The following is a 22,809-nucleotide window of genomic DNA, read 5'->3' as shown; positions in this document are numbered from 1 at the left end:
CTTCTGACAGCTGAAAAATAATAAAAAAAGACTATCTACTCTGGAGAAATTATTTTGCCTTAGTTTTAAATAGACTTATTTTATTTAGTGGTTCCCTATAGCAATAAGGAATGCTCAGTCCCTTATTAGGGTGAAATTCTTTGGTCAGCTGACCAAGACATGATAAGATATCTTGAAGAAAGTAGACCAAAGGTGACTTCTTGACAAATACTGACTTGTGGCTGGAGGATGACAGTTCCTTGGGTGGAAGTAAGGTTGCTGACTTATTTTTAATCTTTGAGGACTGCAGTGACCCTTCTGGGGCTCCTGAAATATCTGCAGGTAGTTAGACTGTGGTGTCCTCCCTGCCGTCTGAAATCCTCTCTAGCACTGAGGTGCTCAGCAAATCTACACCTCAAGTTCATTGTTCCATTCATGACCCTCCTCAGGCAAGGCCATCAAAAAGAGTCCTCTTTCTCATGGCGATCCTATCTTCATGCTCTCGGGGGTCTGTACATATGTTCACCAGGGATTTTTCCTCCAGGGCTGGCATTGAGTGACAGCTTTGCTCTTTGTCTGCTATTGTTTTAGAGCTGTTTGTCACAGTTGTAAGAAGTGCCACACAACACAGTGCTGTGGGGGCTCAGGAGGATCCAAAAATGCTTTGGATTCTCTATGTTCTTTGGCCTTGTATTGCCACCTTCCTCCTCATTACACTCCGAAATATGGAGGATGTATGCACTGTTCTTTTAACTCCTTTGTGCTCTGGGAATAGTACTGTGCCATAAAAATCTTCTATTTCTGACAGAGGCTAACAGAAGGGAAAAAAAATATTAAGTGAGCGGCTGACCAGAGCACTTGGCACAGTCTGTCACAGCTCTGTTGATGTGTGAGTAGATTTGGAGGTGCTGACAGATGCTTGAATGATAACAGTGGAAAGAGGAGCTGTTTTACTAGCTAGGGAGCCAGGACAGCGCAGGCATTAGCAGCTTGTTGTCCTTGATGCTCTGTGAACACACTCAGCTCTGCCTTGCACTAGAGGCTTGAGAGTAAGAGAAACCTAAATGCTTTACAAACCCTCTGCTGAGGCCTCCTAAGGCATATTTTTCAGCAATGGTATCTAGCCATTAATCTTACTCAGAACATTCAGAGCCATTTTGCATCACTTAAAAAAATAACGAAACCAGCCATGATTTGCACAGAACAGAAGACTTTTTATCCTGCTATCTGTCTCTTGAGCTGCCCTGCCGTCTTGCATGTACACCATGACTGTTTGTTGCTTCCCCCCATGGTGAATGTCTGATTCTGGCTGCTCTCTGACAGCAACTGGAGTGGTGCAGGTGACCGGGAGAATCGACCGGGATGCGCTTCCGCTGCGGCTCCATCCCAACATCTCACTGACGGTCTGGGTGGAGGACAGCCCCAGCAGTGGCCATGCCAGAGAAATGGAGATCACTATTGTTATTGATGATGTCAATGACAACCCCCCAGAATGCAATCCTTCTTCCTTCAGGTATGGAGTCTCTTCCTTGCCTTGGCTGCCTTGCTGGCCCAGGCCTGTGTGCAGACCAGGGCACATCCCCAGACCTACAGCTGGAGGCTCATGTGGACATTTGTCATTAGCCTGCCCATTGTACAGGGCTGCTGTCCATCACAACACGTGGGTTGGTGTCTGGGTTGCTTCCTCCATGGTTGCATATTTAGATGGGTTTCACTTAAAAAGTAAATCAATGTTTTGGCCTGGGATAAATGAAGAGTTCAAAAGGAGAAATATAAGTTGCTTTGACGGGAAATGTGTTTGTTTTAAACAGGAAAGAAGCAAATGAAAATACAGCTCCTGGGACATTTCTTGTTGATCTTAGAAATTACTGTAAAGATATTGATGCTGATCCATCAAACAACCAATTTATTTTCACTGGATTATCTGGTTTTGGAAGCAATTACTTTGCTCTGGAGTCCAATGTGTCTGGAAGACTTGTGGTCAGTCATTTGTGGCTTTATGTTAGATTACCCCATTAGAGAAGTCAACTTATGAAATATTAAAAGGGATTTTTAAAATTTATTGTACAAGAAAAAAAATTACTGTAATCCATTTCACAGTAGGTGTGATGTGCAGAATGACTGTTTTGACTGGTTGTGAACTATATACCCCTAGATAGGATGCTTTCTAAGGATTCTACAGAGTTTAGTGAACAGAGAGTGTTTTCTTCAGTTTTAAATAAATGTGCTAGATATGATTAAAAAAAATATTCTTTTTTAGGGAGTGTGAAGCACCAACTTTGATATGGATAAACAGAAATTTGATGCCATTTCATACCCATTTACTCATGACAGACTGTGGAAGATCCTTGCTATTCAGCATGAAGAATTTAAATACTTGAGAAATCTCACACTCTGTAACTCAGTAACTGGTCAGAATCGTAAAATCACTTTGAGTGGCAAATTTTCACAAAAGTGTGGTGAGATTTGCACGTCTGTGATTTTACATGTCAAAATACGGATTCCTTATGCTGATAGCTGCTGGCAAACTGGCATTGGCCGGAACCCCAGCAGTTCCTGGACATGTGCAATGGTGGTTGTTTTTTGCTTTAAAAAAATATCTGTGGGCAACCACAGAAAAAGGGAAACAACAGAAAATAGGCATTCTGTCTAAAAGACAAGAGTGCTACAGGAGCAGTAAAATGATTTTGTATTGTTTACTTTAATTTTAGAATTGAGGTTTCCGTGTCAATAATAACTGCCCTTAGCTGCTTCATCTGCCAACATAAAAAGCATTTTCCTTCCTGCACAGGATAAGATTGTTGTCGAGCCTTTAATCCCTGTGTATGTACAAAATAACAGACCACACCAAGTAACCTGCTCCTCCAGGAACCTCCCTGAACAGACAACCAGCAGTGGATGCCTGTGTGTTAATCCCCCTGCCCCTAAGTTTATGAGGCTTCCACAGCAAGATAGAGAGCTGAGAAGATTAGGATTTAAATCTGTGTGAGCCACCATTTAGTAACAACTTGGTTCTTGGGCAAACACTCCTGGCTGGACCTGATACTTTTTTATTAATATCTGCAAGCATGAGCTCAGGCAATAGCTCAAGCTATTACTGTCAGCCATCACAGATCCTTGTTGAGCCAAGAAAGGGCAGCATAAATAGCCAGCTCATTACACAAGCTTTGACTTGACTAGGTAAAAGGTCAAGACCTTATTGTCCAAATGATTAAACTTTCTGCTCTAAAGGGGAAGAAATTTTGTTGGCAGAAGTGTGAGCATGCAGAAAAAGCCTGGAACTCAATCCTGGAATTGACTATTAGTCTGTGTTATTCCTATAGAACAGTTCTTTATACCCAAGGGGCAAATCATATTTACAGAATGCTGAATAGAGTAATTGTCATCCTGTGTACAGTGACTTAATGTGTGGAGGTATAAATATGATTATGTTCCTTTCTATTTAGATGACTGAAACAATTGATCTAGAAAACCCAGGAGTTGAAGTTTATACTTTGACTGTCAGGGTGCAAGATATTGCCCATCCTAACTACTCAAGCAAGTATCCCTTTTACATTTCTTTTGATAGTTTTCTGTGCTGTAACAGCATGGAGAGAGGAATACCATATGTATTTTGAATATATGTATGAGAAAATTTCACAGCCATACTTAACTATGATTTAATCTTCTGATTTAATCTTCTGTTATATTTTCCAGATATCATCTACATTTACATCAGGATAAAGCCAGTGAATGAATTTTTTCCAGTCTTCCGTAATTTATCTTACGTATTTAGTGTTTCAGAAATTACTAAAGGTACAGTAAGTAGCACCTAAATTATAGAAGTAATGTTGCCATGTTGTTAAGTGCCTTTTTGCTCCAAATGAATTTTCATATATGTAGATGAGGCAAATGGCTCAAAGTTCCAGTTCAAATAGGGTCTCCACCACACAGCCATCTACTACCCTTAAATAGACTAAACTGGCAAAAAACTCCAATTGTACAGATGGAAGCTGAGACACAGACAAATTCAGCAATTGCACAAGAAATCTGTGGCAGTGCCAGGAACTGAACTCAGATGTCTTGTTTTAGACTGTCTTTCTGCTCGTGCTAAATTAGCCTTTTGGAGGGACTGTGGTGGTGCACAGAAACCTTTACAGACTGACACAGATGAGTGAGGACTCCCTTGGCCCAGCCATGGAGCACTTCTGCTGAGGTTCTCTACACACTCCTGTGTTTTGGCATGTGCTGCTAGCAGCCCATGTACAGGGGAGCCATAGCACACCACAGGGAAATAGTGCTTATCATACCTTTGCTTTAATTTTCTTGGGTGAAAAACTCTAAACCAAATCTTTAGTTCAGTTTCATCTGTACCTTCTGTTACTTTAAATATTAATGAAATATGGATTTTCTGTCTCTCAGTTGGATCCAGCATTGGAAGAGTGCATGCCATAGACAAGGACTGGCCACCCAATGTCATCACTTACTCCATTGTAGCTGGAGCTGGCAGCAGCGATTACACAAATATCTTCTGGATCAGCCCAACAAAAGGAGATGTGAGGATTTTAGCTAGATTAGACTATGAAACAACTCAGAAACATATTTTCACAGTACAGGCCTCAGATCAAGAGACCTCTACAACAGCATCAGTGAGTAAATCTACTCTACTACTTCACCTTTACCTACATCTTTCTCTCTTCTTCCTAGCAAGAACAGTGAGACACTGGGCAAAGCACTTTCTGTAAAAGGCAAGAGCAACCCTGCCCAGTTATATATTACTCAGATGAAAGAGGTGTTGCTTACTCAGTCTTGGTTTATTTCTCATAAAAAGGATAAAATAGTATTTTAATATTTTTAACTATGGTGTTTGCTTCTCAGACTCTTTTTCTTATTTTACCTGGAAAATACAAAAGGAACAGGGTCTTGAGACACAATCGAATTGTAGCCATGCTTAGTGGCAAACTCTCTTTGGAGTCTTTGTAGTGTGCCTTGACACTCAAGGATACTTTTGATTTTGTTTGTTATTTTTTTCCCTGCAAAGTGTCCAAAGTAATGTGAGAATTGTGTTGCAGCGTATCAAAACTGTGTTTTCATGGAGTGCTATAGAGAGGATGTGGACGGGAGGAGGGCTTGGGTGGCCAGTTGGGTTAGTGTCAGAGGGCCAGCCCAGTAGCTGTGTCCACTTGTCCTTCTGGAATTGTGCCTTGCCCTGACCAAGATCTACTTTTTTCCCTGATGGTGCCATCTGGCAGGAGCCAAGACCATGCCAGGTACCAAGATAACCTTTGACAGCAGGGTTTGGCTTAGGTTTTCTGCCCAGACCTATTTTATTCAGAAGAAAAAGTATAGATGCCATATCCACAAAGGTATTTTATAGGAATTTCTTTCAAAAAATCCCAGTGTCCTTCACAGACAGGCTCCTTTTGACTTCTTTCACACTTTCTCCCTCATGACTGCTTTATATTTGATTTTTACACATCTCTAGGGGGTGACACAGGTACTAAGCTTGCTTTTCGTTCCAGCCAAGCACCACCCATGGAGTTGCTATCTAGGAGGTATTAAATCTCTTTATCATCTATAACTTTTCAAGGTGACAATTAATGACAATTTAGCATCAGAATCTTTTAACAATGTCAAGCTTATCTGTTGCCTGACAAACAGACATTAGAAGAAAGAACTTTGGGAAAGGTAACCTTCTTCTTTTAGCTAACTAATCCCAGATGACATCAAACACATCTGGTTCTACTCAGGGTGCTCCTACCCATGCAGGAGGCCATTACCCTCATTTCTCTCCCACTGGGAACAGTCTATAAACTCTCTTCCTTCCATGGATCATACTCTAAATGGTTATTAAATATGCTAAGAAGTGTAACTAATGATTGTGAAGCAAACTGAGAGTTTTGGAAGGGAGTTTAATGATTAGGCTTTTAATGATTTTGTGGTACTATTATTATTTCTCATTTTAACTATAACACAATTCAGATTGTTCAAACAGACATATCATCTTGAAAACCCTTCACTTTTGGAAGATGGCTCAGGTGACAGAACCTGTTCTCAGAAAAGTGCTGATCACAAGAATTGAGGGACAAAGGATCACAGACATTTTCTGGCAGGAGCTAGGTTGGAAGGGCACTTCAGTACTCTTCAACTGCTGTTGATCAAAAGAACAAAATGGGCAAAAGCAAACAATTTCTGAAGTTAGCAAAATTCTGTCTCAGCACATTGAAGCAGCTTCAGCTTGCTATTTGTCTTTTCTTCTAGGTAACTGTGATTGTTTTGGAAGTAAATGATGAAGAACCAGTTTGTTTACCCAATTTCTTCTCACTTCAAATCCCAGTCAATTTAGCTGTTGGGACCAATATTAATGGCTTCAGGATTGAATGTCAAGATCGTGATTCTGATCCCAGGTCTTTCCGTTACTTCATTAATGAAGGTACTGTGTCACAGTGGGCAAGTGGGAACAGTGGAAAAAATACCAAATGCTGATAGTTCACTTATATTTATAAACAAATATCTTACATAGTTTGTGTGCTAATTCCTGGTGAGCTAGCTGTGAGCCACAAGTTCTGCACGTCATTACACTGATCCTCTCCACAAGCTGGCTACTGGTGCTACAGATGCTAGCAGCTAGAACCACTCCCTTGTAAGGCTGGATTGCCTGCCATATTAATTAATAGGCTATTAGTTACACAGTTGACAAGAACTTCAGAAGAATGAGCTGGAATGGTGTGCAGTGTCAAATTTCCCTTCCAATTACAGCAGAGTAAATCTTGAGAAACAATGGAAAGTTCTGTATTTCTGCATATCCCACCATCACATAAATGCAGGTGTGATGTTCAAAAGAACTGCTTGAACCTGCATGTTGTAGGTCCATGCTGTATACAATAAATCCTCCTTTTAAAAACCCTTCTTTGAACCTTGTGGTCAGCTGCATCCACTTTGAGAGCTGCAGTGGTATGGGATGACACTCGGCTTCACAAAAATGGAAACACACTCTCTTGGGGCAATTCCTTCTTTTATTGCTGAGGTGACTGCTGTGAAGGAGGGAGCAGATTGTCCAGGTGCTAGTAAAAAGCTGTGCATATCAAAAGAGAGAATCTCTGCCCTACTGCAGCCCTTTGATGCCACAGAAGGAGCTCTGCAAACATGGTACTGACACATGATTCCATACAAATGGAATGGCTGTGTTAGTAAATCAGTCCTAGTCCTGGTGGTACAGACCTGAGCTGTGTCATGCATTGGCCTCTGAGCCACAGAGCAGCTCATGGCCCTTTTTGTTCTAGAAAACAGGCATGGCCTTCAAGGACATGTCAACTCTTGATCTCTGTGGGGCCACAAGAGCAAAACCAAAGCACATTTGGTGCCTTTTCAAGGCTCTGATTTCCTGTTTATGTGGTCTGTCCAGATCCTAACAGCTGGAGCTGGTCTGCCTGCAGCCCGGGCCATGAGCATCTCTCCAGCCACAATGGACAGATAGTAAGGGGTGGGGAACCAGCACTTCTGAACTGTCCTCCCTGCCCCATGGTGCTGACAAAGCACTGGAGGCAATGAGTGCCACTGAGCCATTAACTCTCTTCAAAGGCCACTGCCTCTGGGCAGATGGAGAATCCATGGAGAGGGGCTGGAACAGCACTCCAGGGACACCCCAGTAGTGGAATGAGCCCTGCCACAGCTCAGGGTCCTCACTCCTGCTGGGTGTTGTTGGGTGCTCCCCAGGTTGTAAGTTCAGGTCATTCAGGTGACCTCTTGTGTGCTCTATGGCTCTGAAGTGTCTCCACAGGCTCCTCTCTGCTATGTCCCCATAGAAGGTCTTATTCTAGATTGTAATGCTTTTATGACTGTATTGTTTTAAATTATTTTATATGGTACAAGGAAGATCAAGGAGCCCTTCTTGTCATTGACATTTTACCACACTTCACTGCTTGTTACACACATTTACTTTAACATGGGATTAAAGTAATTTTTTTTACATTTTGGTATTACCTTTTTGCAGGCAATGAGAACAGTCATTTCACCTTTTCACCAAGTGCTGGCTCCAACACATCTCGTCTGATTCTTGCATCAAGGTTTGACTATGAGAGTGGCCTTGATACAAACTGGGTTTACAGTCTGCGTGTCCACATAACCGACGACAATTTAGCATCTGCCAGGGACAAAACTACACACTTAACTAAAACTGGAACAGTCACTTTAAGCATCAGAGTTATCCCAAGCCCAACTCCTGCCACAACCACTACGGTAAGTTCACTAAAACTTATGGCCAGTTCTGCATTTCTTTTAGGGAGTAATCTCCACAGGAGTAAGGAGAAGAGGATAGATGTATGCAAAAGGAAAGCAAAACACTAGAGTGCATCTAGTCCTGGGAGGTTCTGAGCCCTTTGCTCTTATGGTGAAGCCAGAGGTGGTTGATGTGCTTAGTGTCATGAAGGATTAGCCCCAGGTACAGAGTCTTAACATGTGTTTTGTATTTCAGTTTCTAAAACAAAAAGGGCAGGAAGCCAAAGGACCGGGCACGCTGCCATTACCATACAACTGGAAAGTTAAAGATTTTGGCAGCTTTATTAATAAGAAAAGAGCAGGGATTAACCTTTGCCTGGAACCTTAAAATTACCTCATGCATTTTGCACTACCTCTTTTTTTATTCATAACTATTCACTCCCCCATGTGCCTTGCAGTTTTGTAGGCTTCTTTATCACTGAAGCACATTAATCTGTGGCTATCAAAGTTGAAACAGACAACAACAACAACAACAACAAATCCTCATTACTTAAAAGGGTTTCTTGTCCGGTCTTGTCCGGACCTGAGGTCACTGTCATGTAAAACTTGGAGCAGCATGTCAGGAAATGAAGCATTTTGCACAGCCTCAGTGTGTCGCTGCAGTTTCAGCAGGTTTCAGACAGCAAATCCAAAGGGGTGGGATGGATCTTTCCTGAGCTGCACGCCCATGTGATGGTCCATAGCTGAGCTGAGTAAGCCTGCACAGCTTTTGGCAGCCCAGGTGGGATCTAACCTTGCACAGCCTGTGGATCTGTGGGCCTGTGTCCCAGCAATACTGTTCACCTCTCCACACAGCTATCCCAGTTGAGCTCTGTCTCACCAGTTCAATTCCGAAGCTGATTTCCACCAGGCTGGTGCAGGATGGACAGAGAGCTTGCCTTTGTCTTGCCTGTAGATGTGACACAGCCTGAGGGTGCAGATCACTCTGTCTCTGTCCTTGTATCAGTCACCCCTTCATGCCTTGCTGCACCATCTTCCATCATCCACAGTCCATCCATTCCCTGCCTGCAGATGGCATTATCCTTTTCTCTCTTGCATGCAGGAATGAAAGCATGAATATCCAAATGAAGTGGTAAAAGAGGCCTTTGCTGTAAAATGGTCTGGGTCTTCTAGAGGCTTCTGGTAATGGAGCCAGAACCAAAGGATCCTGCAAACAGCACATACAAGTCTGGTTTGCTTTGCTATGAACATGCTTAGATCCAAATTTTCAGACTGATTAATAACCCTGTTCTTATCTAATGCTCTTTTGGGAAGGAATAAATGATTTTTTTCACTGACTTCTACTCCCCCAACTTGATGTGGAAATGAAAAGTTAAGCTGAAAAAACTTGTTCTGTATTTCTTTCCCATGCTATACCACAACTACAAACAGTCTCAACCACATACCACAGCATTAAATCTGTCTCCCCAGAGACATCAGCCTTCCACTTGCAGGCTGTTTTCCAGAAGAGCACTTCCAATACAGCAAGTTCTCCCATAACTACTCTTTACATGCATTCAGTGCAGCAACTCGATGAGTCAGAAGCTGGAAAGCTGGTAGTATAGAAAAGAAGTCCCATTACAAAATGTCACTTGTCACTTGAGTCCAGGTGAGGAGAAAGTGGTGGTGTGATATTGAGATTGAATGTTTCTCTAAGGACTGGATGTATCTTTTTTTTTGACAAGACTAAATAGATTATTTTTAAATTATCCTTAAATTGGAAAGAAATAGATAGCCTGCTCAATTTCATACTCAATGTGATTACAAATGTGTTACAAAAAATTAAATAAAAACTTCAGTAGGTGATCAAAACTAATAGTACCACACTAGGTAATGAACTAGGTAGAGTGAATGAGTAATTTCTGAAATGTGTAAGAATAGTTTCATGATGGGACCTTAATGAATGAGCTGTTAGCACCAAGTGATGTGCCAGCTCAGAGATGTGTCTCCTGACACTCAGGAAGATGTGGGAGATTGCAACTGCTCAGGAAGTGTGGTTTTTCCTTCTGGAACAAGTCACTGGGTAAAAAAGAAGGTTCCATTTCTTTTTATACAATAACCCAGTTCCTTAGGGTTCAACTCTTCTTACAAAGCAGTCTGAATGATTACTGCAGCGAAGATGACCTACTTCCAGTTTTGCCTTAGGTAAAAAGAAAACAGTATCTCAGTATCTCAGAATGGCAGAATTCCCTGAACTTTCTTGCCCTCCACCAGGATGCCCACAGCCTCTCAGGCAACCTGAGGCTCTTAAACCTCCCCATGCTTATTTTGATATAAGATATTGAAACATGATGTGGAACCTCCCCTTCCTTGTGTTTTCCATTTCACCTGCCTTTGGTTGCCCCAGGAGCTCAGTGGTCCATCCCAGCCACCTGATCTGCCTTGGCAGTGCACATGGCATGAGTCAGTGCCTGCCTCCACCTCCCTGCGCCCATCACCTGCCGAGCCCCGGGGCAGGCTGGGCTGCCTCAGTGCAGAAGTTCATCCAGATGCAAGGTGACGCTGGTGTCAGTATGCAGCCCTGAGGAACTCTTCCTGTCTTGTTTTCAAAGCCTGGCTTCACTGTTGTGACGAGAAGGGAGAACCTCTACTCTCCGTCGGCGTGGTACGTGCCCTTCGTGCTCACGCTGGGCGCCTCGCTGCTCCTCGGGCTGCTGGGCTACCTGGGGCTCCTGCTGCTCGCCCGGCTCCGCTGCCCCCCGCCAGGGAAGGCACGCAGCACCCCTCTGTGAGTCCCCCACATGGCACTCTGGGCAGTCCCAGCACCACCTGGCAGGGACAGAGATGGCTCAGGCCTCTCTGCCGTGGTGCTTTGAATCTTTTCTAGCCTGTACTGCAGTAAATGCTAATACCAGGTACAGCGATATTGGGTGTTATGGATATGAACTCAAGGAAATGTGTCCGTGGCATGTTTTTTCATGGGTTTAGTAACACTAACATTAGGGGAAGGTAGGAGTGGAATTAGCAGTTATAACATCTAAAGGCAGCTATGCTCATGAGGCTCAGTTGGAGCCTGTGCCAGACTGTGCTGACCACAAATATTTTCGTTTGTATTTGACCCCCTCTCCAAGGGAGCTCCCATCTAGGTAGTTACTGAATGCATTTTCCTCCCTCTCAGCTACGGATCCCAGTGTCCTTTGCAAATATTGGTGCTCATGCCAAATTCATTGCTCTGGCAAAACTTCTGAAGATTTCCTGGAGTTTTACCAAGCCAGTTACAAGGCTCTGGCCCATAAAGCTTACCTCTAAGTGTTCATGCTTGGCAAAAGGCATGGAAGCACCTGGGACCAGCTCTGAGTCACTGTGGGAAGTGGAGAGATCCCTGTTGGCTGCTTTCTCAGTGGGCTGGAGCCAGGCTGCCTCTAAATTGACTTTGTGCCTCACAAAACAAAGATAAGTAGTCCTTTAAGTGGCTGGGATTAAACAAAAAAAAAAAAGGATTTCTACAAGTATTCTCAGGATTTGGACATCAATTTAAAAGTTACATTAAATGCAAAGAACTACTAAATGACTGTGACTATAGTCCAGATCCTGTGTGCAAGGCAGTAAAAGGTTGTGATAAAAATGACAAATGAATCTCAGATACTGCTATTATTTATTAATTGGGCAAATGATTTATTGGGAACCAGAGTCTCCCATTAAAATGCAGTTTCTATATTTTCAAAAAACATTTATAAACTTTCAGATATTTTAAAAGGCATCCTCTGAGCACATCATATCCAAAAAATTGACCTTTTTCCCACGATGGAACAAAATCACAATATCTGAAAATATATCTGAAAATACATTTTTCCAGATTATATAAATCCATTATGCTATCATCAATAAGACTTTATTATTTTAAGAGCATTCCTTCTTGAAGAAATGTTAGAGCAATGCTCAGGACTGTTTTCCTGTTTGAGAGCAGCATTAAATGATGCAGGCTTGCTGTGAAAGCAAAATCAGAAACCAAATAAATCAAGCAAATCTCACAACTCAAGGAAACACACCCTTCTTGCCAAGTGAAAGAGAATGAATTTTTTTTTTTTTTTTTAGGGAAAACCATGACATTTGTTAACTCTTAATCTTCTTTTCATTACAGGATAAATGCTCCAGGTGTGTACCTCTTTTCTATCTTTCAATGCTTCAAAATAAGACCTCGTTTGTCCATGCAAAACCTGTAAATTAATTTCTAGATAGAAGTTTGACACAGTAGAAGGGTATTGAGATTAGATAATCCTGGCCAATTATGGGAGGCCTGACAAAGTGATTTCATGGCCTTTTTAGTCTTAAAATCTATTAATTATTAGGCAAAACCCAAATTCAGAGTAGTCTGGTATTCTGGCATAGATGCTAAAGAATGACTGTATTTTTCACACACAATTTATATGCTGTTATTTATCTCTTAAGAAATAATGTAATTTATCTGTTAAAAAATAATCCCAGCCATCTATAGCACCTTCAAGCATCCTCTGCACTCTTAATTCCCTTTTCTCTGATCAATTCTCTGATCATTTGCTCCCTTGGCACCATTACTTCACATATATAAAGATTTATTTTGAAGTATTGGTGCTTTCAAAAGGGTTTGTATAACCTAGCAAGGAGATAAATCACACATGGAAAAGCATGGGTTTTTTTAAGCAGTCTTGTTCTTTTTAGTCCCATTACATTTCTGCTAGAAAGCACTGTTCATCTGGGCTGAGTAGGACCCTGTGTTTGTAATTCCCCTTTCCTCAGTCAGTATCTCCCAACTGGAAAAAACCACAGGAATAACAACCCCACAAAATCAGCTGTTCTCTTGGTTGCCCAATTTGAGACATTTCAGTGTTGGGTGGTTTCCAATAAGTGAAGCTTTCTGCTTTCTGAAAAACTGGTTCCCAAATGGTGGGCAGAAAAGGACAGACAGAGCAGGTTTCCCATCAGTGCCCAAGCTGAGATCCACCTGCAGCACTTCAGAGTTTTGCACACCTGGTTGGAAAGCACATATGCGGCCAGGCACAGTTCTCCAAAGAAAGGCCATTAAACAAATTGGCAAGGAGTGAGTGAGAAGAAATCATAGCAACTAGTTGGGTATCATCCACAAATCCATGCTGCTGAGATGTCCATGGCACTGCTGCTGTATTTGTTTGCATGTGGGATGAGCTAATAGTGTGGTAAATTCACACACAACCAAACTGTTCTTCAATCTCAATTTTACTTGACTGAAAATGCAGCTCTTCCATGTTTTGTCTCCAAGCCGATATTTGACACAAGCTTTGCAACCACAAACATTAGTGTAAAATAATAATCTGCATTTCCAGTTCAGATATTCCCAAAGGTGAATTTCTGTATTTGTTCATATTATTTAGAAAGGGAAATTTGTAATAACAATTACTATTCATTCATTACTGACTTTTCAAGGCTAGTCTTTTGATTAGTCACTGGCAACTGTGTATTCTCACTCAGCATTTGAAAATAAATAAGACTTATTTAAGATGTCTCAACATTTGAGTAGAAAGAATGTCTATTTCTTTCAGGAAATCTTGACTTTAGTGTCTACAGTCACTATCAGAAAATTCTGATTATTAACAATGTGCATTTTCCTTTCTGTAGAAAAGAAGAAGTCTAAGAAAGAAGCAGTTGTGGTAAGTACTGCTGGCCTCAAAGGAAACCCCAGTTTTGCCAGCCCCATCATGAAATATGACCATAGGACTCTTTCTATGAATGGTGTCTGTTTTCCAAAGATAATACAGAAATGATAGGCAAGGAAATAATGATTGCCCTCAAGTACAAAACACTTCACTGTCCCAGCTGGCCTCTGTGTTTGGAAGCAACAAGGGGTGTGAAGAGTGCTCACCTGCACTGGGGCCCCTTTGCTTCCAGGTGCCCAAATGCTGTACTTGGGAGCCTGACAGGCTGTGCCCACAGCAATGACAGAGACACTCGCTGCAGAGGTGGGACAACAAGTGCCCCAGCTTCACTGATGGCAGCAGTGCACTGCTGAGACTCCACTGACCTGTGGAGCCAACTCTGATCCACCTGAGTGCAACCAGCAAGGTGTGCCAGCACACCCAGGCTGTAAAGAGTTAGGCCTTGATAAGGTGTTTGCAGCAAGATGTCATAGATGTTTCCACTGCTGGAGATGTTTCTTTGCTCCTGGATCTCAGGGCTCCTTCCTTTTCATAGGCATAATTGCATAAAGGCTGCATAATTGCATAAATAGACAGAATGCTCTCAGCACATGGTGTGGTTGCTGGAGTGGTCCTTTGCAGGTCCAGGAGCTGGACTGTGATGACCCTTGTGGGTCCCTTCCAACTCAGGATATTCTGTGAATCTCTGCAAGGCACTTTGATTAGTGAACTCCCTCTCCCCAAATTTTTCAGAGAGGAGATTCCCAAGCCTACTCTGGGTGGAGGAGATCTTCTTGTGGTAACACACGTGGAGACATTTAGCATGTCAGAACTTATTAATTCTCCTTTAAATATCTAGTGAGGAAATCCTACACCACAAATGGCTCTTGTTGCCATTGGACTATGGTCCAATGTGTTGCCATTGGTCTGGGTTAAATAAAACCCAGCCTAAAGGAATGCAGTACACAAGTCACACAGATCTATCTCCATCCATGTAAATCACCATTTCCAAGTCACTGCTCCTCCTTCTGACTTAACTTAATTCCCAGGTTTCATTTTACATTTTGTGTTTCTTCACAGACAATGACAAAGCTAAACACAGTCTTTGATGGAGAAGCCAGAGACCCAGGTAATAAAAAGCAATTCACAGAGGATATGAACATTAGGCTGGAAACAAACTGGATTAGTTGATTTAAATATGGTTTGACATTGGCTTTTCATATTTCCAGTTTGGTATTTCCAAGGAGAATGGGAGCTACATCTCAGATAGTGAAAATCAAGATAGTGCCTCAGTAACATTTGTAATGGTAGAATATATAGAGTATATATAAGAATATACTTATAGCCCTTGAAAGCACACATCTGATGGTCAGACTATTCACTGCTCCTCTGCTAAACTGGAATGTATGGATGTGGAATAGGAAGGTGGGGGAGGAGAAGGAATGTGTTGCAAGTCTCCTGCTTGTTGTGCTCTGGTGCTGTCATAGCTACGTGGTCTCACCCATCTCGTGTCTGGGAGATGGCCAGGAGATTAATGTCAAAAGGGAAGGCCATCGGCTGGCAACAGCTACTGTGCCACCAGCTATGCACACTCTGGGCATATCTGATTAACCAGCTGGGAAAAGCAAAAATAAGGTGAAAGCTATAAAGCTCAGGATGAGCTGGGAAGCTCATCCTGCTCCCCAAGTGAAAGCCACTGTTCTGCAGCAGGGCTCATTACAGGAAAAATATTTTTGTTTTACTGAGGATTGATCTGGCTTACCTCCTGATTCTCCTGAAACACAGCCCCTGCCTGAGCCCCTTAGTTTGATTCTTGGTCTGGAATTAGGGTGCCCATCCCCGTGCCTGATGGCTGAGAGCCCCAGCATGGAGATGAGGGGCTGGTAAAATGTGACAATCCGAAAAAAAGTTTTTAAATAATAGATCTGAACATAGGCCTGGAACAATAGGTCTAGAAATCATCCAGAAGAAGGCAGGCTTGTTTCAAGGCTTGGATTCATCTGGCCAATTTCCACCAAAGTGCCTGCAACTTGTGTTTCTTATTAGCTGGCTCAGAGCTGTTGGATGTGTTGAGCTAATGGGAAACACTAGGCATGGAGACTTCAGTACAATTTGGGCAAACAAGTGGGACCCTACTGTGCAATTAAGTCCATCCACAAGGCTGCTCAAGGCTGGTTTGATCCAGGTCCAAGCTCACCTGCTATTTATAAAGAGATCTGGAGGAATGGGCTCCAAAATCCCTGCTTTTTTCCCTGTGTAACTGCATTTGTAATATATTAAACATGGGTAATCTCTAGGCTGCTGCAAGAGCTGCTTTCCAGTCTTCTTGCAGGACAGCTGGGGCTCCCTTTCTCAACAAACCTGACCATACTGGACTTAAGGATAGCTGAGCCCATCCAAACAGTCATCCAGAGCCATAGCATTTGTGTCATGCCTGACACAAACATTAAGCTCTAACACAGCTCTGTGGTGACAACAGGGATATGTGTGCTCTCCACTCCTCCTCTCTCTTTTCCACAACTCATTGCAAACCCTAGAGGATCAAAGGCTGCTGGTTTGAAAATGAGATTTAATAATTCCCAGGACATCATCTGTTGAATATGATTAAGAGGGATGGTCAGAAGCTGTTTCCTGATCTGGGCTGCTTTAACATGCCTGACTTGTAAGCAGTCAGAAAAAAAATAACATGTAAAGAGGTCCAGTTTCATCTTGAGTTGCTCAAATTGTGTTAATGTGTCACAAACCATTAATTCTGATACAAACTGCAACATTCAGTAACACATAACCACTCTTTCTTTCCAAGCCTTAATGGTCTTTTGTTTGTCTTCTATTGCTTAATTACAGAAAGTGCCATTATAGCTCCTGATTCTCTTCGTAGCAAGATACAGTGAGTTAGACTGTGAGGTGATCACACTGGACACACACCAATTTTTTCACTTATCTCTAGGTAGCAATGAACTGAAGGAGAAGATATTTTGCTTTTAATGTACAAGTAGAAATCACCCGTAAAACCTGAATAGAGACAGAAGTCTTTCTGACAGTGAGAGATAGCCATGTGTGCTAAACAACACAAACGTAACAATATTTTATCCATATGAGAAAATCATGTACTTGTATGAAACACACGGCACTTCACTCTATTAATGGCAAAGTGGACAGCAAGCCTGGAAGAAAACATTTTGTGTAAATGGAGAAGGAATGTGTGCAGCCAAGACTTACTGGGTCTCCAAATCCTGGTCAGTCCAGATGAGCTGACATGGTCTGGAAAATGTCTGTACTCCTAAGCAAGGTTTGCTGCCTCTGGTAGGCAAGTCTACATGACAAAACAGGCACAGACATACACAATGGTCTTGCTCAGTATGGCTGAAGATAGAAGTTTTGTCCTTACAACTCTGGATGTGTTTGCTACACTGCCCATGTTAACCCCTCGTAGCTGGAACTTGGATAGGTTTATAGGGTGATAAGAAATTTATTCCTTTTGGAACAGTAATGTTTTAAATATCCCTGTTCCCCTAACCCCCAAAGGACAATTCTTATAGTGGCAGAACCGCTAGAATCTCCTCTGAGCAGCCACTGCAATGCCCAGCTTGCCACAAAAATGAGGATTTCCCTCTCAGGGCTGCCTCCCCAGCTCAGCTGAATTCTGAGTGCTTCACGTTTCTCATCTCAGTTCCATGCTGAGAACTGTCATGTCTTAATCTGATAAAGGAAGAATGATTTTAATCTGTTGTCTTTTTGTTCTTTCAAGTTACTGGCAGAATGTATGAGTTCAATACATGGTCGGGGGCCCGGAGGTGGAAGAAGAGCAATGAGCCCCTGCAACCAATGCTGGCTATGCATGAAATGTCCAGTACCACAGAAAATAATGGCCAAGGGGTGGATAGAGCAGAGGCACCAAGCAAAAATGAGTCTTCAGAGAAGAGGAAAGAGTTGACTGCAGCAACAAAACCAGCTGCCAAGCGCTCAGCAGGGCAATCAGAAACAGCAGGCTAAGCTGGGCTGAGATTGCAAAAGAAGAAAGAGGAGTCTGAGGATGGGGGCTTATCCTCACCAGTCCCTTAAGGCAGGAACTGACCTCCTCTCCCAAAATGAACTCTGCCTTTCTATTAGACCAGAGTGCATGAGACTCCAAGACACCTCCCAAGTGACCCCCGATCTGAACGGCCAAAGGATCAGATGTGATTGCTGTCTCTCTCTCTCAGCTGTAAAACAAAAGGTGGCCATAAGATGTGTAAACCAGACCCAAAGGCAGGATGAATCTGGATGCACCTTTGGCAGGTACACGTAAGAGCAGGAGAGAAGAAGAGGAAACAAGAAGAGGAAGCAAAGCAGGGTCATGGACAGAAGCATTCAGTGCCCACTGCCTCCTGCAGACACTGGTAGTTTCCCCCGAGAAAAGGCTGCACCTTGGGCAGGCATGGCCCCATCCTCTGACTGCCTTTGGGAATGGCAGCATACACAGATGTGTTTTCTCAGCAGTGAATGGTGTCTCCTGTCCCTGCTGAGCAACCAAATGAGTGAAAAGCACACCAGGGTAGAAATGTTTGCTGGTAGAAGCTAAAAATATTTTCTTTTCATTCAGTATTTTATTTCAGCCCTTCCTTGCCCTCCCATCTTGCTGTAGAAAAGTCCATGGCTTGAAAGCAGTTCTGGAGTAGAGAAAATCCACAGCTTCTTGTGGCATCTCAGGCTGTCAACACTCTCAGCTTGTTTATCTTTTGCAACACTAAGAGCATTCAATATCTTCACCTTTAGTATTTCCTCTGGCACATTTAATGCTTTACAGGATCAAGTGGAATATACTCAAAAGAATAATGACAGTAAACACATGGGGTGAAATAATCTTTTCTGAGTGTGAGCATATATAATGTAAGTGCTGTCTAAAAACCTGATATAAAAAAACCAAACCCGACAAGATTTTATAAAATTATTTTAATCTGAAGAAAAGTAATTACAAATGATGACTTAATACTCCATGGCTTGTCTTAGCTTGTTTTCTTTCCTGATTGCAAAAATGTTTTTTGACAGCAAGGGACTGATATCGGGTGGTAAAAGAAAATTTCAGTTTAAGTTGAGCAGTGGCAGTCAATGAAGATTATATTCAGTCTCTCACGTACATTGTTTTTGTCATAAAACAAAGGACCTGGATGGAGAAATCCACAGTGAAATTACTGGATCCTACACTTCACAAAAACAGCTCTCATGGTGCTGTAGCTCTGCTGTGCTCCAAAGGAGTGTCTTGGCTTGGGAGTAACTTCCCTAACAAACACAAATAATCTTCAGTCAAATGTTGTTTCATTGCACAATCAGAAACCCAGTGTGTAATGAACACCACAATGATACAGATAAGAAAGACTGATTTGTACTCCCTGAGCACATTATCACTTTACTGTGTCCATGGCAGTTGTCATAACATTGTTTGACCCTCCAGCACCAACAGGGGCAGCCACACATTCAGTGCTCCAACCCACCATTGCATATTTTAGCTGTAAATACAGCACATTCAGTTTCTATTCAGGTGGTTTCCCAGTGACATAAAGAAACTCTGCAGTAGCTGGTAGTGCTGCTGTAACTCTGATCCTCCTAGCACTCTGACACCAATCTACCCATAGGCACACCTTGAACCTCCAGACATTAGATTTTGTTACTTGAAGGAGTTAACTGCATTATTTTCATGACAGGAAGACACACAGGTTTTTGTATTTACTTTCCTGGGCATTTCTCTGATTATTGTAGCTCTATAGCTCTATTTCAGTTATTTCAGTGATTAAGGGATAAATACCTTTTTTTTGGTTTTTTTTTTTAAAGGCAAGGGAGAGACAGGCTATAGTTTCAGCCAGGAAACTGGCAAAGAGGCAGATGAATACTCATCCTTCTTTACTACTGCTCCTGCTGCTGAACTGCACAAACTTATTTCCTTCCTTCATAGGGAAAAAACCCCAACAGCAGCATAACCTGGTTCTGCAGGTTCTGAACTCCATGTATGCAAACACAATGTCATGGCCAACACTGCTGCTGCCATGGTCTCCCACAGCTGGGCAACAGCTGGGTGAAAAGCAACAGCTCTTGGAGTGGTGCTCTCATACTCCAGTCTCAGAATAGCTGACAGCTGAACTAAGAGGAGCCATGGATAGAAGAGATGCCAGCTCCAAGCACTAACACTGCCCAGAATGCCTGCACCCAGCTGAGGTGTGTTTAGCTGGTGTACTCAGCATTTGCAGGGGCAGGTTTAAGCAAGGTAAAGCATCCTGTGAGTCCCATGCAGCTCCTACATGAGGAAACCAGTGCTGACCACAAAGCACAGCTTCACCCTTCCTGGTGTGAAATGCTGATCTCCAGCTCCAACTCATTCTTCACCTTGATCTTTCCTATAAAACCTTATTTTGGACATGCATAGGAATACTTCCCTTGCTTAGGATCTACAAAATCAAGGAATAACAAGGTTTTACATGAGCAATAGCTTTATGCTAAAGAGGCACCATTTTCCTGGCAGCTACCTCTACTACTAACAGTGCTCCTTCCTGTGAAGGAATCAAGGATGAATTCTCAGTCTCAGTGAGCCAAAGCACATCCATTCATGTCTCTGGCTTGTCTTTGGTAGGACAAAAGCAGAGAAGGTAGAACTGACTGACCCAGATGTATGCTTGTTACTTATCATATCAAACAATAGGTGAAAAGATACTTTGAATATAAAAACAACATATATTTTTTTCATAAAATAGAGATTATAATACACTGTGCAGTACAGCTTTAAATGTTAGAAACCTCTTCTAATTGTCAGAGGAGCTTTTGTGCTTTTTTTATTCAGAAGTCTTTTGAGAACACAGAGTCAGTGTCTAGAACTGCCACTAGATGGACAGAGAGCAAAGATTAAGTGCAGCTCTACACAATAAAAGCATTTGATTATTGGAACAATTAGCCAAGACCATGGGCCCTTTCCATCATTTGAAGCCTTCAGAGGTCAAGAACAGCTGCTGTGTGCTCTAGAGGGTCAGACTGGATGATGAGAACAGCCTCTCCAGTCTTCAACAGCTCTGTTAGTCTCTGTGAACAGACACAAAGTGTGAATTTTGGTGCCATTTATTTTAGAGTGATGACACGGATAAGCTGGGACTAGAAGAGGAGGAAAGGCACCTGGTGGTTCAAGCACACTGGCTGGGGGCAACAGCTCCTGACCTACAGCTGCCTATTGCATGTTACGCAGTAATTTTATCTGAAGTCTACAAAAATCAGTGTGAGTTCTGCCACAGCTTTTAATTGCCATGTCTCCACCTATTACACATCTCTGAAGTGCTTCCAGATCTGTGGATTGACATTGCTCTGAAAGTTTTAAGGGTGATTAGGAAAGAGCACAGGTCACTTTTCCTGGTGGGGTCTAATTCCCCCAAGCAGTTTATGTGTGATCATCTTACTGGAGTTTTTGTGCTTTTCTCCAAAGGCTCTGCTTTCATGCTAGGATTGTAAATAGCACTTGTAATAAACATCAGAAGTCTCCGCTTCTGGCAGTGTAACTTCATTTATATCGAGGAATATAATACATTTCTTCATGATCTGAAAGAGACCTACACATGAGAACAACTTCAGCTGCAGAGATAGAGAAGGTCTGCCCAGGAGGCTGCCACTTTGTGACTGCTCACTAGGAGCAGGACATGGTGTTTGGATCCCCTCACAGAAGGAGGGTCAGACAAGGGGAGCAATCCTTCTCCTCCTGAGCAAAGAATCTGGCTGCTGGCTTATTTTATGACAGCCAGATTGCAACACCATAATGTAACTAACATTTTAACAGCAAGCAGCCACAACTGCACATTGCACATGCCCCAGCTGGTTGGGTGTCTGACACCCCCAGCCACAACAGGCCCTTTGCAAAGCTCAGCCCCCACTGGGCTCCATCTGCACATGCCTGGTCTGAACATGTCCCTGCAAGCTCCCTATGTTGTCACAGGGGAGAAAGAGACACTGGGGGTGACTGACTAAAAAGCAGACATCTAGAACAGATCAGATGAGCTGTGCCCTGAAAGCAGCTCTTCCTGGATGCCTAGATCAGATATCAATGCGTACAGAGTGCACACAAAGGTAAATCAGCTGAGTCTCAGCCCAGGTTGCTCAGGTGAGGGCAGGTCCATGCCACTGCACCAGTGCCTGGGGAAGCTGAAAACGAGGGAAAAACTGAGCACGGAGGTCAGCCAGGCTCTGCTGCTGCCTGCTCAGATCCCAGGGGGAGATGGGGCACCACCCACGCTTTGTCAGTGCTCCAAGGTCTGCTTTCTGGGACCTGTCTTGGGATAATTCTGCATCTGGAAGCAGATGTCACGAGATGTGCATCAAAGCAGCCCAGCAGAAAAGCCTGTCCAGGAGATTAAAGTCAAATACAAGATTCAGCAAGTTTCTGCAGCAGGCTCGGTGTTACTGAGTGAGAGACACACTTACAAACAAAACAGATGAATGCATCTGACTCTGAATTGTATTCAAGAATGGTACCACTCTGCAGTTCTTTGGTACCAAACTCCAGCTGCTGTGGGTCAATAGATGCCTGGGATTTCAGCTGGTGAATGACATGGGCAGGGCACGGCTTGGTCTGGCCATGCAGTTGTGCTTCATTTTTGATTCCTGCTTGTGGACACCAGCTGGGGCCATGCAGACTGGAGCAGCAGTTCTGTGTTTGCACACGATTGGCCTCTCTGTGGGCCTGCTGGACAGCTGTGACAGCCAGCTGCTTCCAGAGGGGCTGTCTGTATCCCATGCACATGAGCCTCACTCTGGGAGGGTTTGCAGCCTGGCTCCTGCTCCTGTAGGCAGCAGGGAAGGTGGACCCACAATCTGCTGTATCTGCACGTTTAGCACAGCTCTGGGCACAGCACCCTGTGAGGGGACAGGGCAGAAAGAAAAGGAGCTGCTGGCGAGGGTCCAGCAAAGGGCAACAAAGACAATGAGGGGTCGGGAGCAACTCTCTTGTGAGGAGAGATGGGCACTGGGTCTGCTTAATCTAGAGAAGACTGAGAGGGGATCT

The 22,809-nt window shown here is 43.1% G+C and overlaps 1 protein-coding gene across 1 annotated transcript in view; it reads left to right on the top strand.

Annotated features, from left to right (window-relative positions):
• Positions 1 to 18,877, top strand: part of CDHR3 (cadherin related family member 3) — a 56,201-nt gene extending 37,324 nt beyond the window's left edge. Inside the window, exons 9-20 of the mRNA XM_041474585.1 lie at positions 1,303 to 1,492; positions 1,791 to 1,959; positions 3,426 to 3,516; positions 3,676 to 3,774; positions 4,381 to 4,607; positions 6,220 to 6,391; positions 7,952 to 8,196; positions 10,767 to 10,942; positions 12,296 to 12,309; positions 13,786 to 13,817; positions 14,883 to 14,931; positions 17,551 to 18,877. Coding sequence (XP_041330519.1) covers positions 1,303 to 1,492; positions 1,791 to 1,959; positions 3,426 to 3,516; positions 3,676 to 3,774; positions 4,381 to 4,607; positions 6,220 to 6,391; positions 7,952 to 8,196; positions 10,767 to 10,942; positions 12,296 to 12,309; positions 13,786 to 13,817; positions 14,883 to 14,931; positions 17,551 to 17,795 — 1,709 coding nt within the window. The 3' untranslated portion in view covers positions 17,796 to 18,877. The remainder of the gene's footprint in view (positions 1 to 1,302; positions 1,493 to 1,790; positions 1,960 to 3,425; positions 3,517 to 3,675; positions 3,775 to 4,380; positions 4,608 to 6,219; positions 6,392 to 7,951; positions 8,197 to 10,766; positions 10,943 to 12,295; positions 12,310 to 13,785; positions 13,818 to 14,882; positions 14,932 to 17,550) is intronic.
• The last annotated feature ends 3,932 nt before the right edge of the window (positions 18,878 to 22,809 follow it).

Source organism: Pyrgilauda ruficollis, unplaced genomic scaffold, assembly GCF_017590135.1.
Source record: "Pyrgilauda ruficollis isolate IOZ18807 unplaced genomic scaffold, ASM1759013v1 scaffold33, whole genome shotgun sequence".
Classification (NCBI taxonomy): domain Eukaryota; kingdom Metazoa; phylum Chordata; class Aves; order Passeriformes; family Passeridae; genus Pyrgilauda; species Pyrgilauda ruficollis.
Note: the sequence above shows the minus strand (reverse complement) of the source record. Positions and strands in the feature narration are given on the sequence as shown.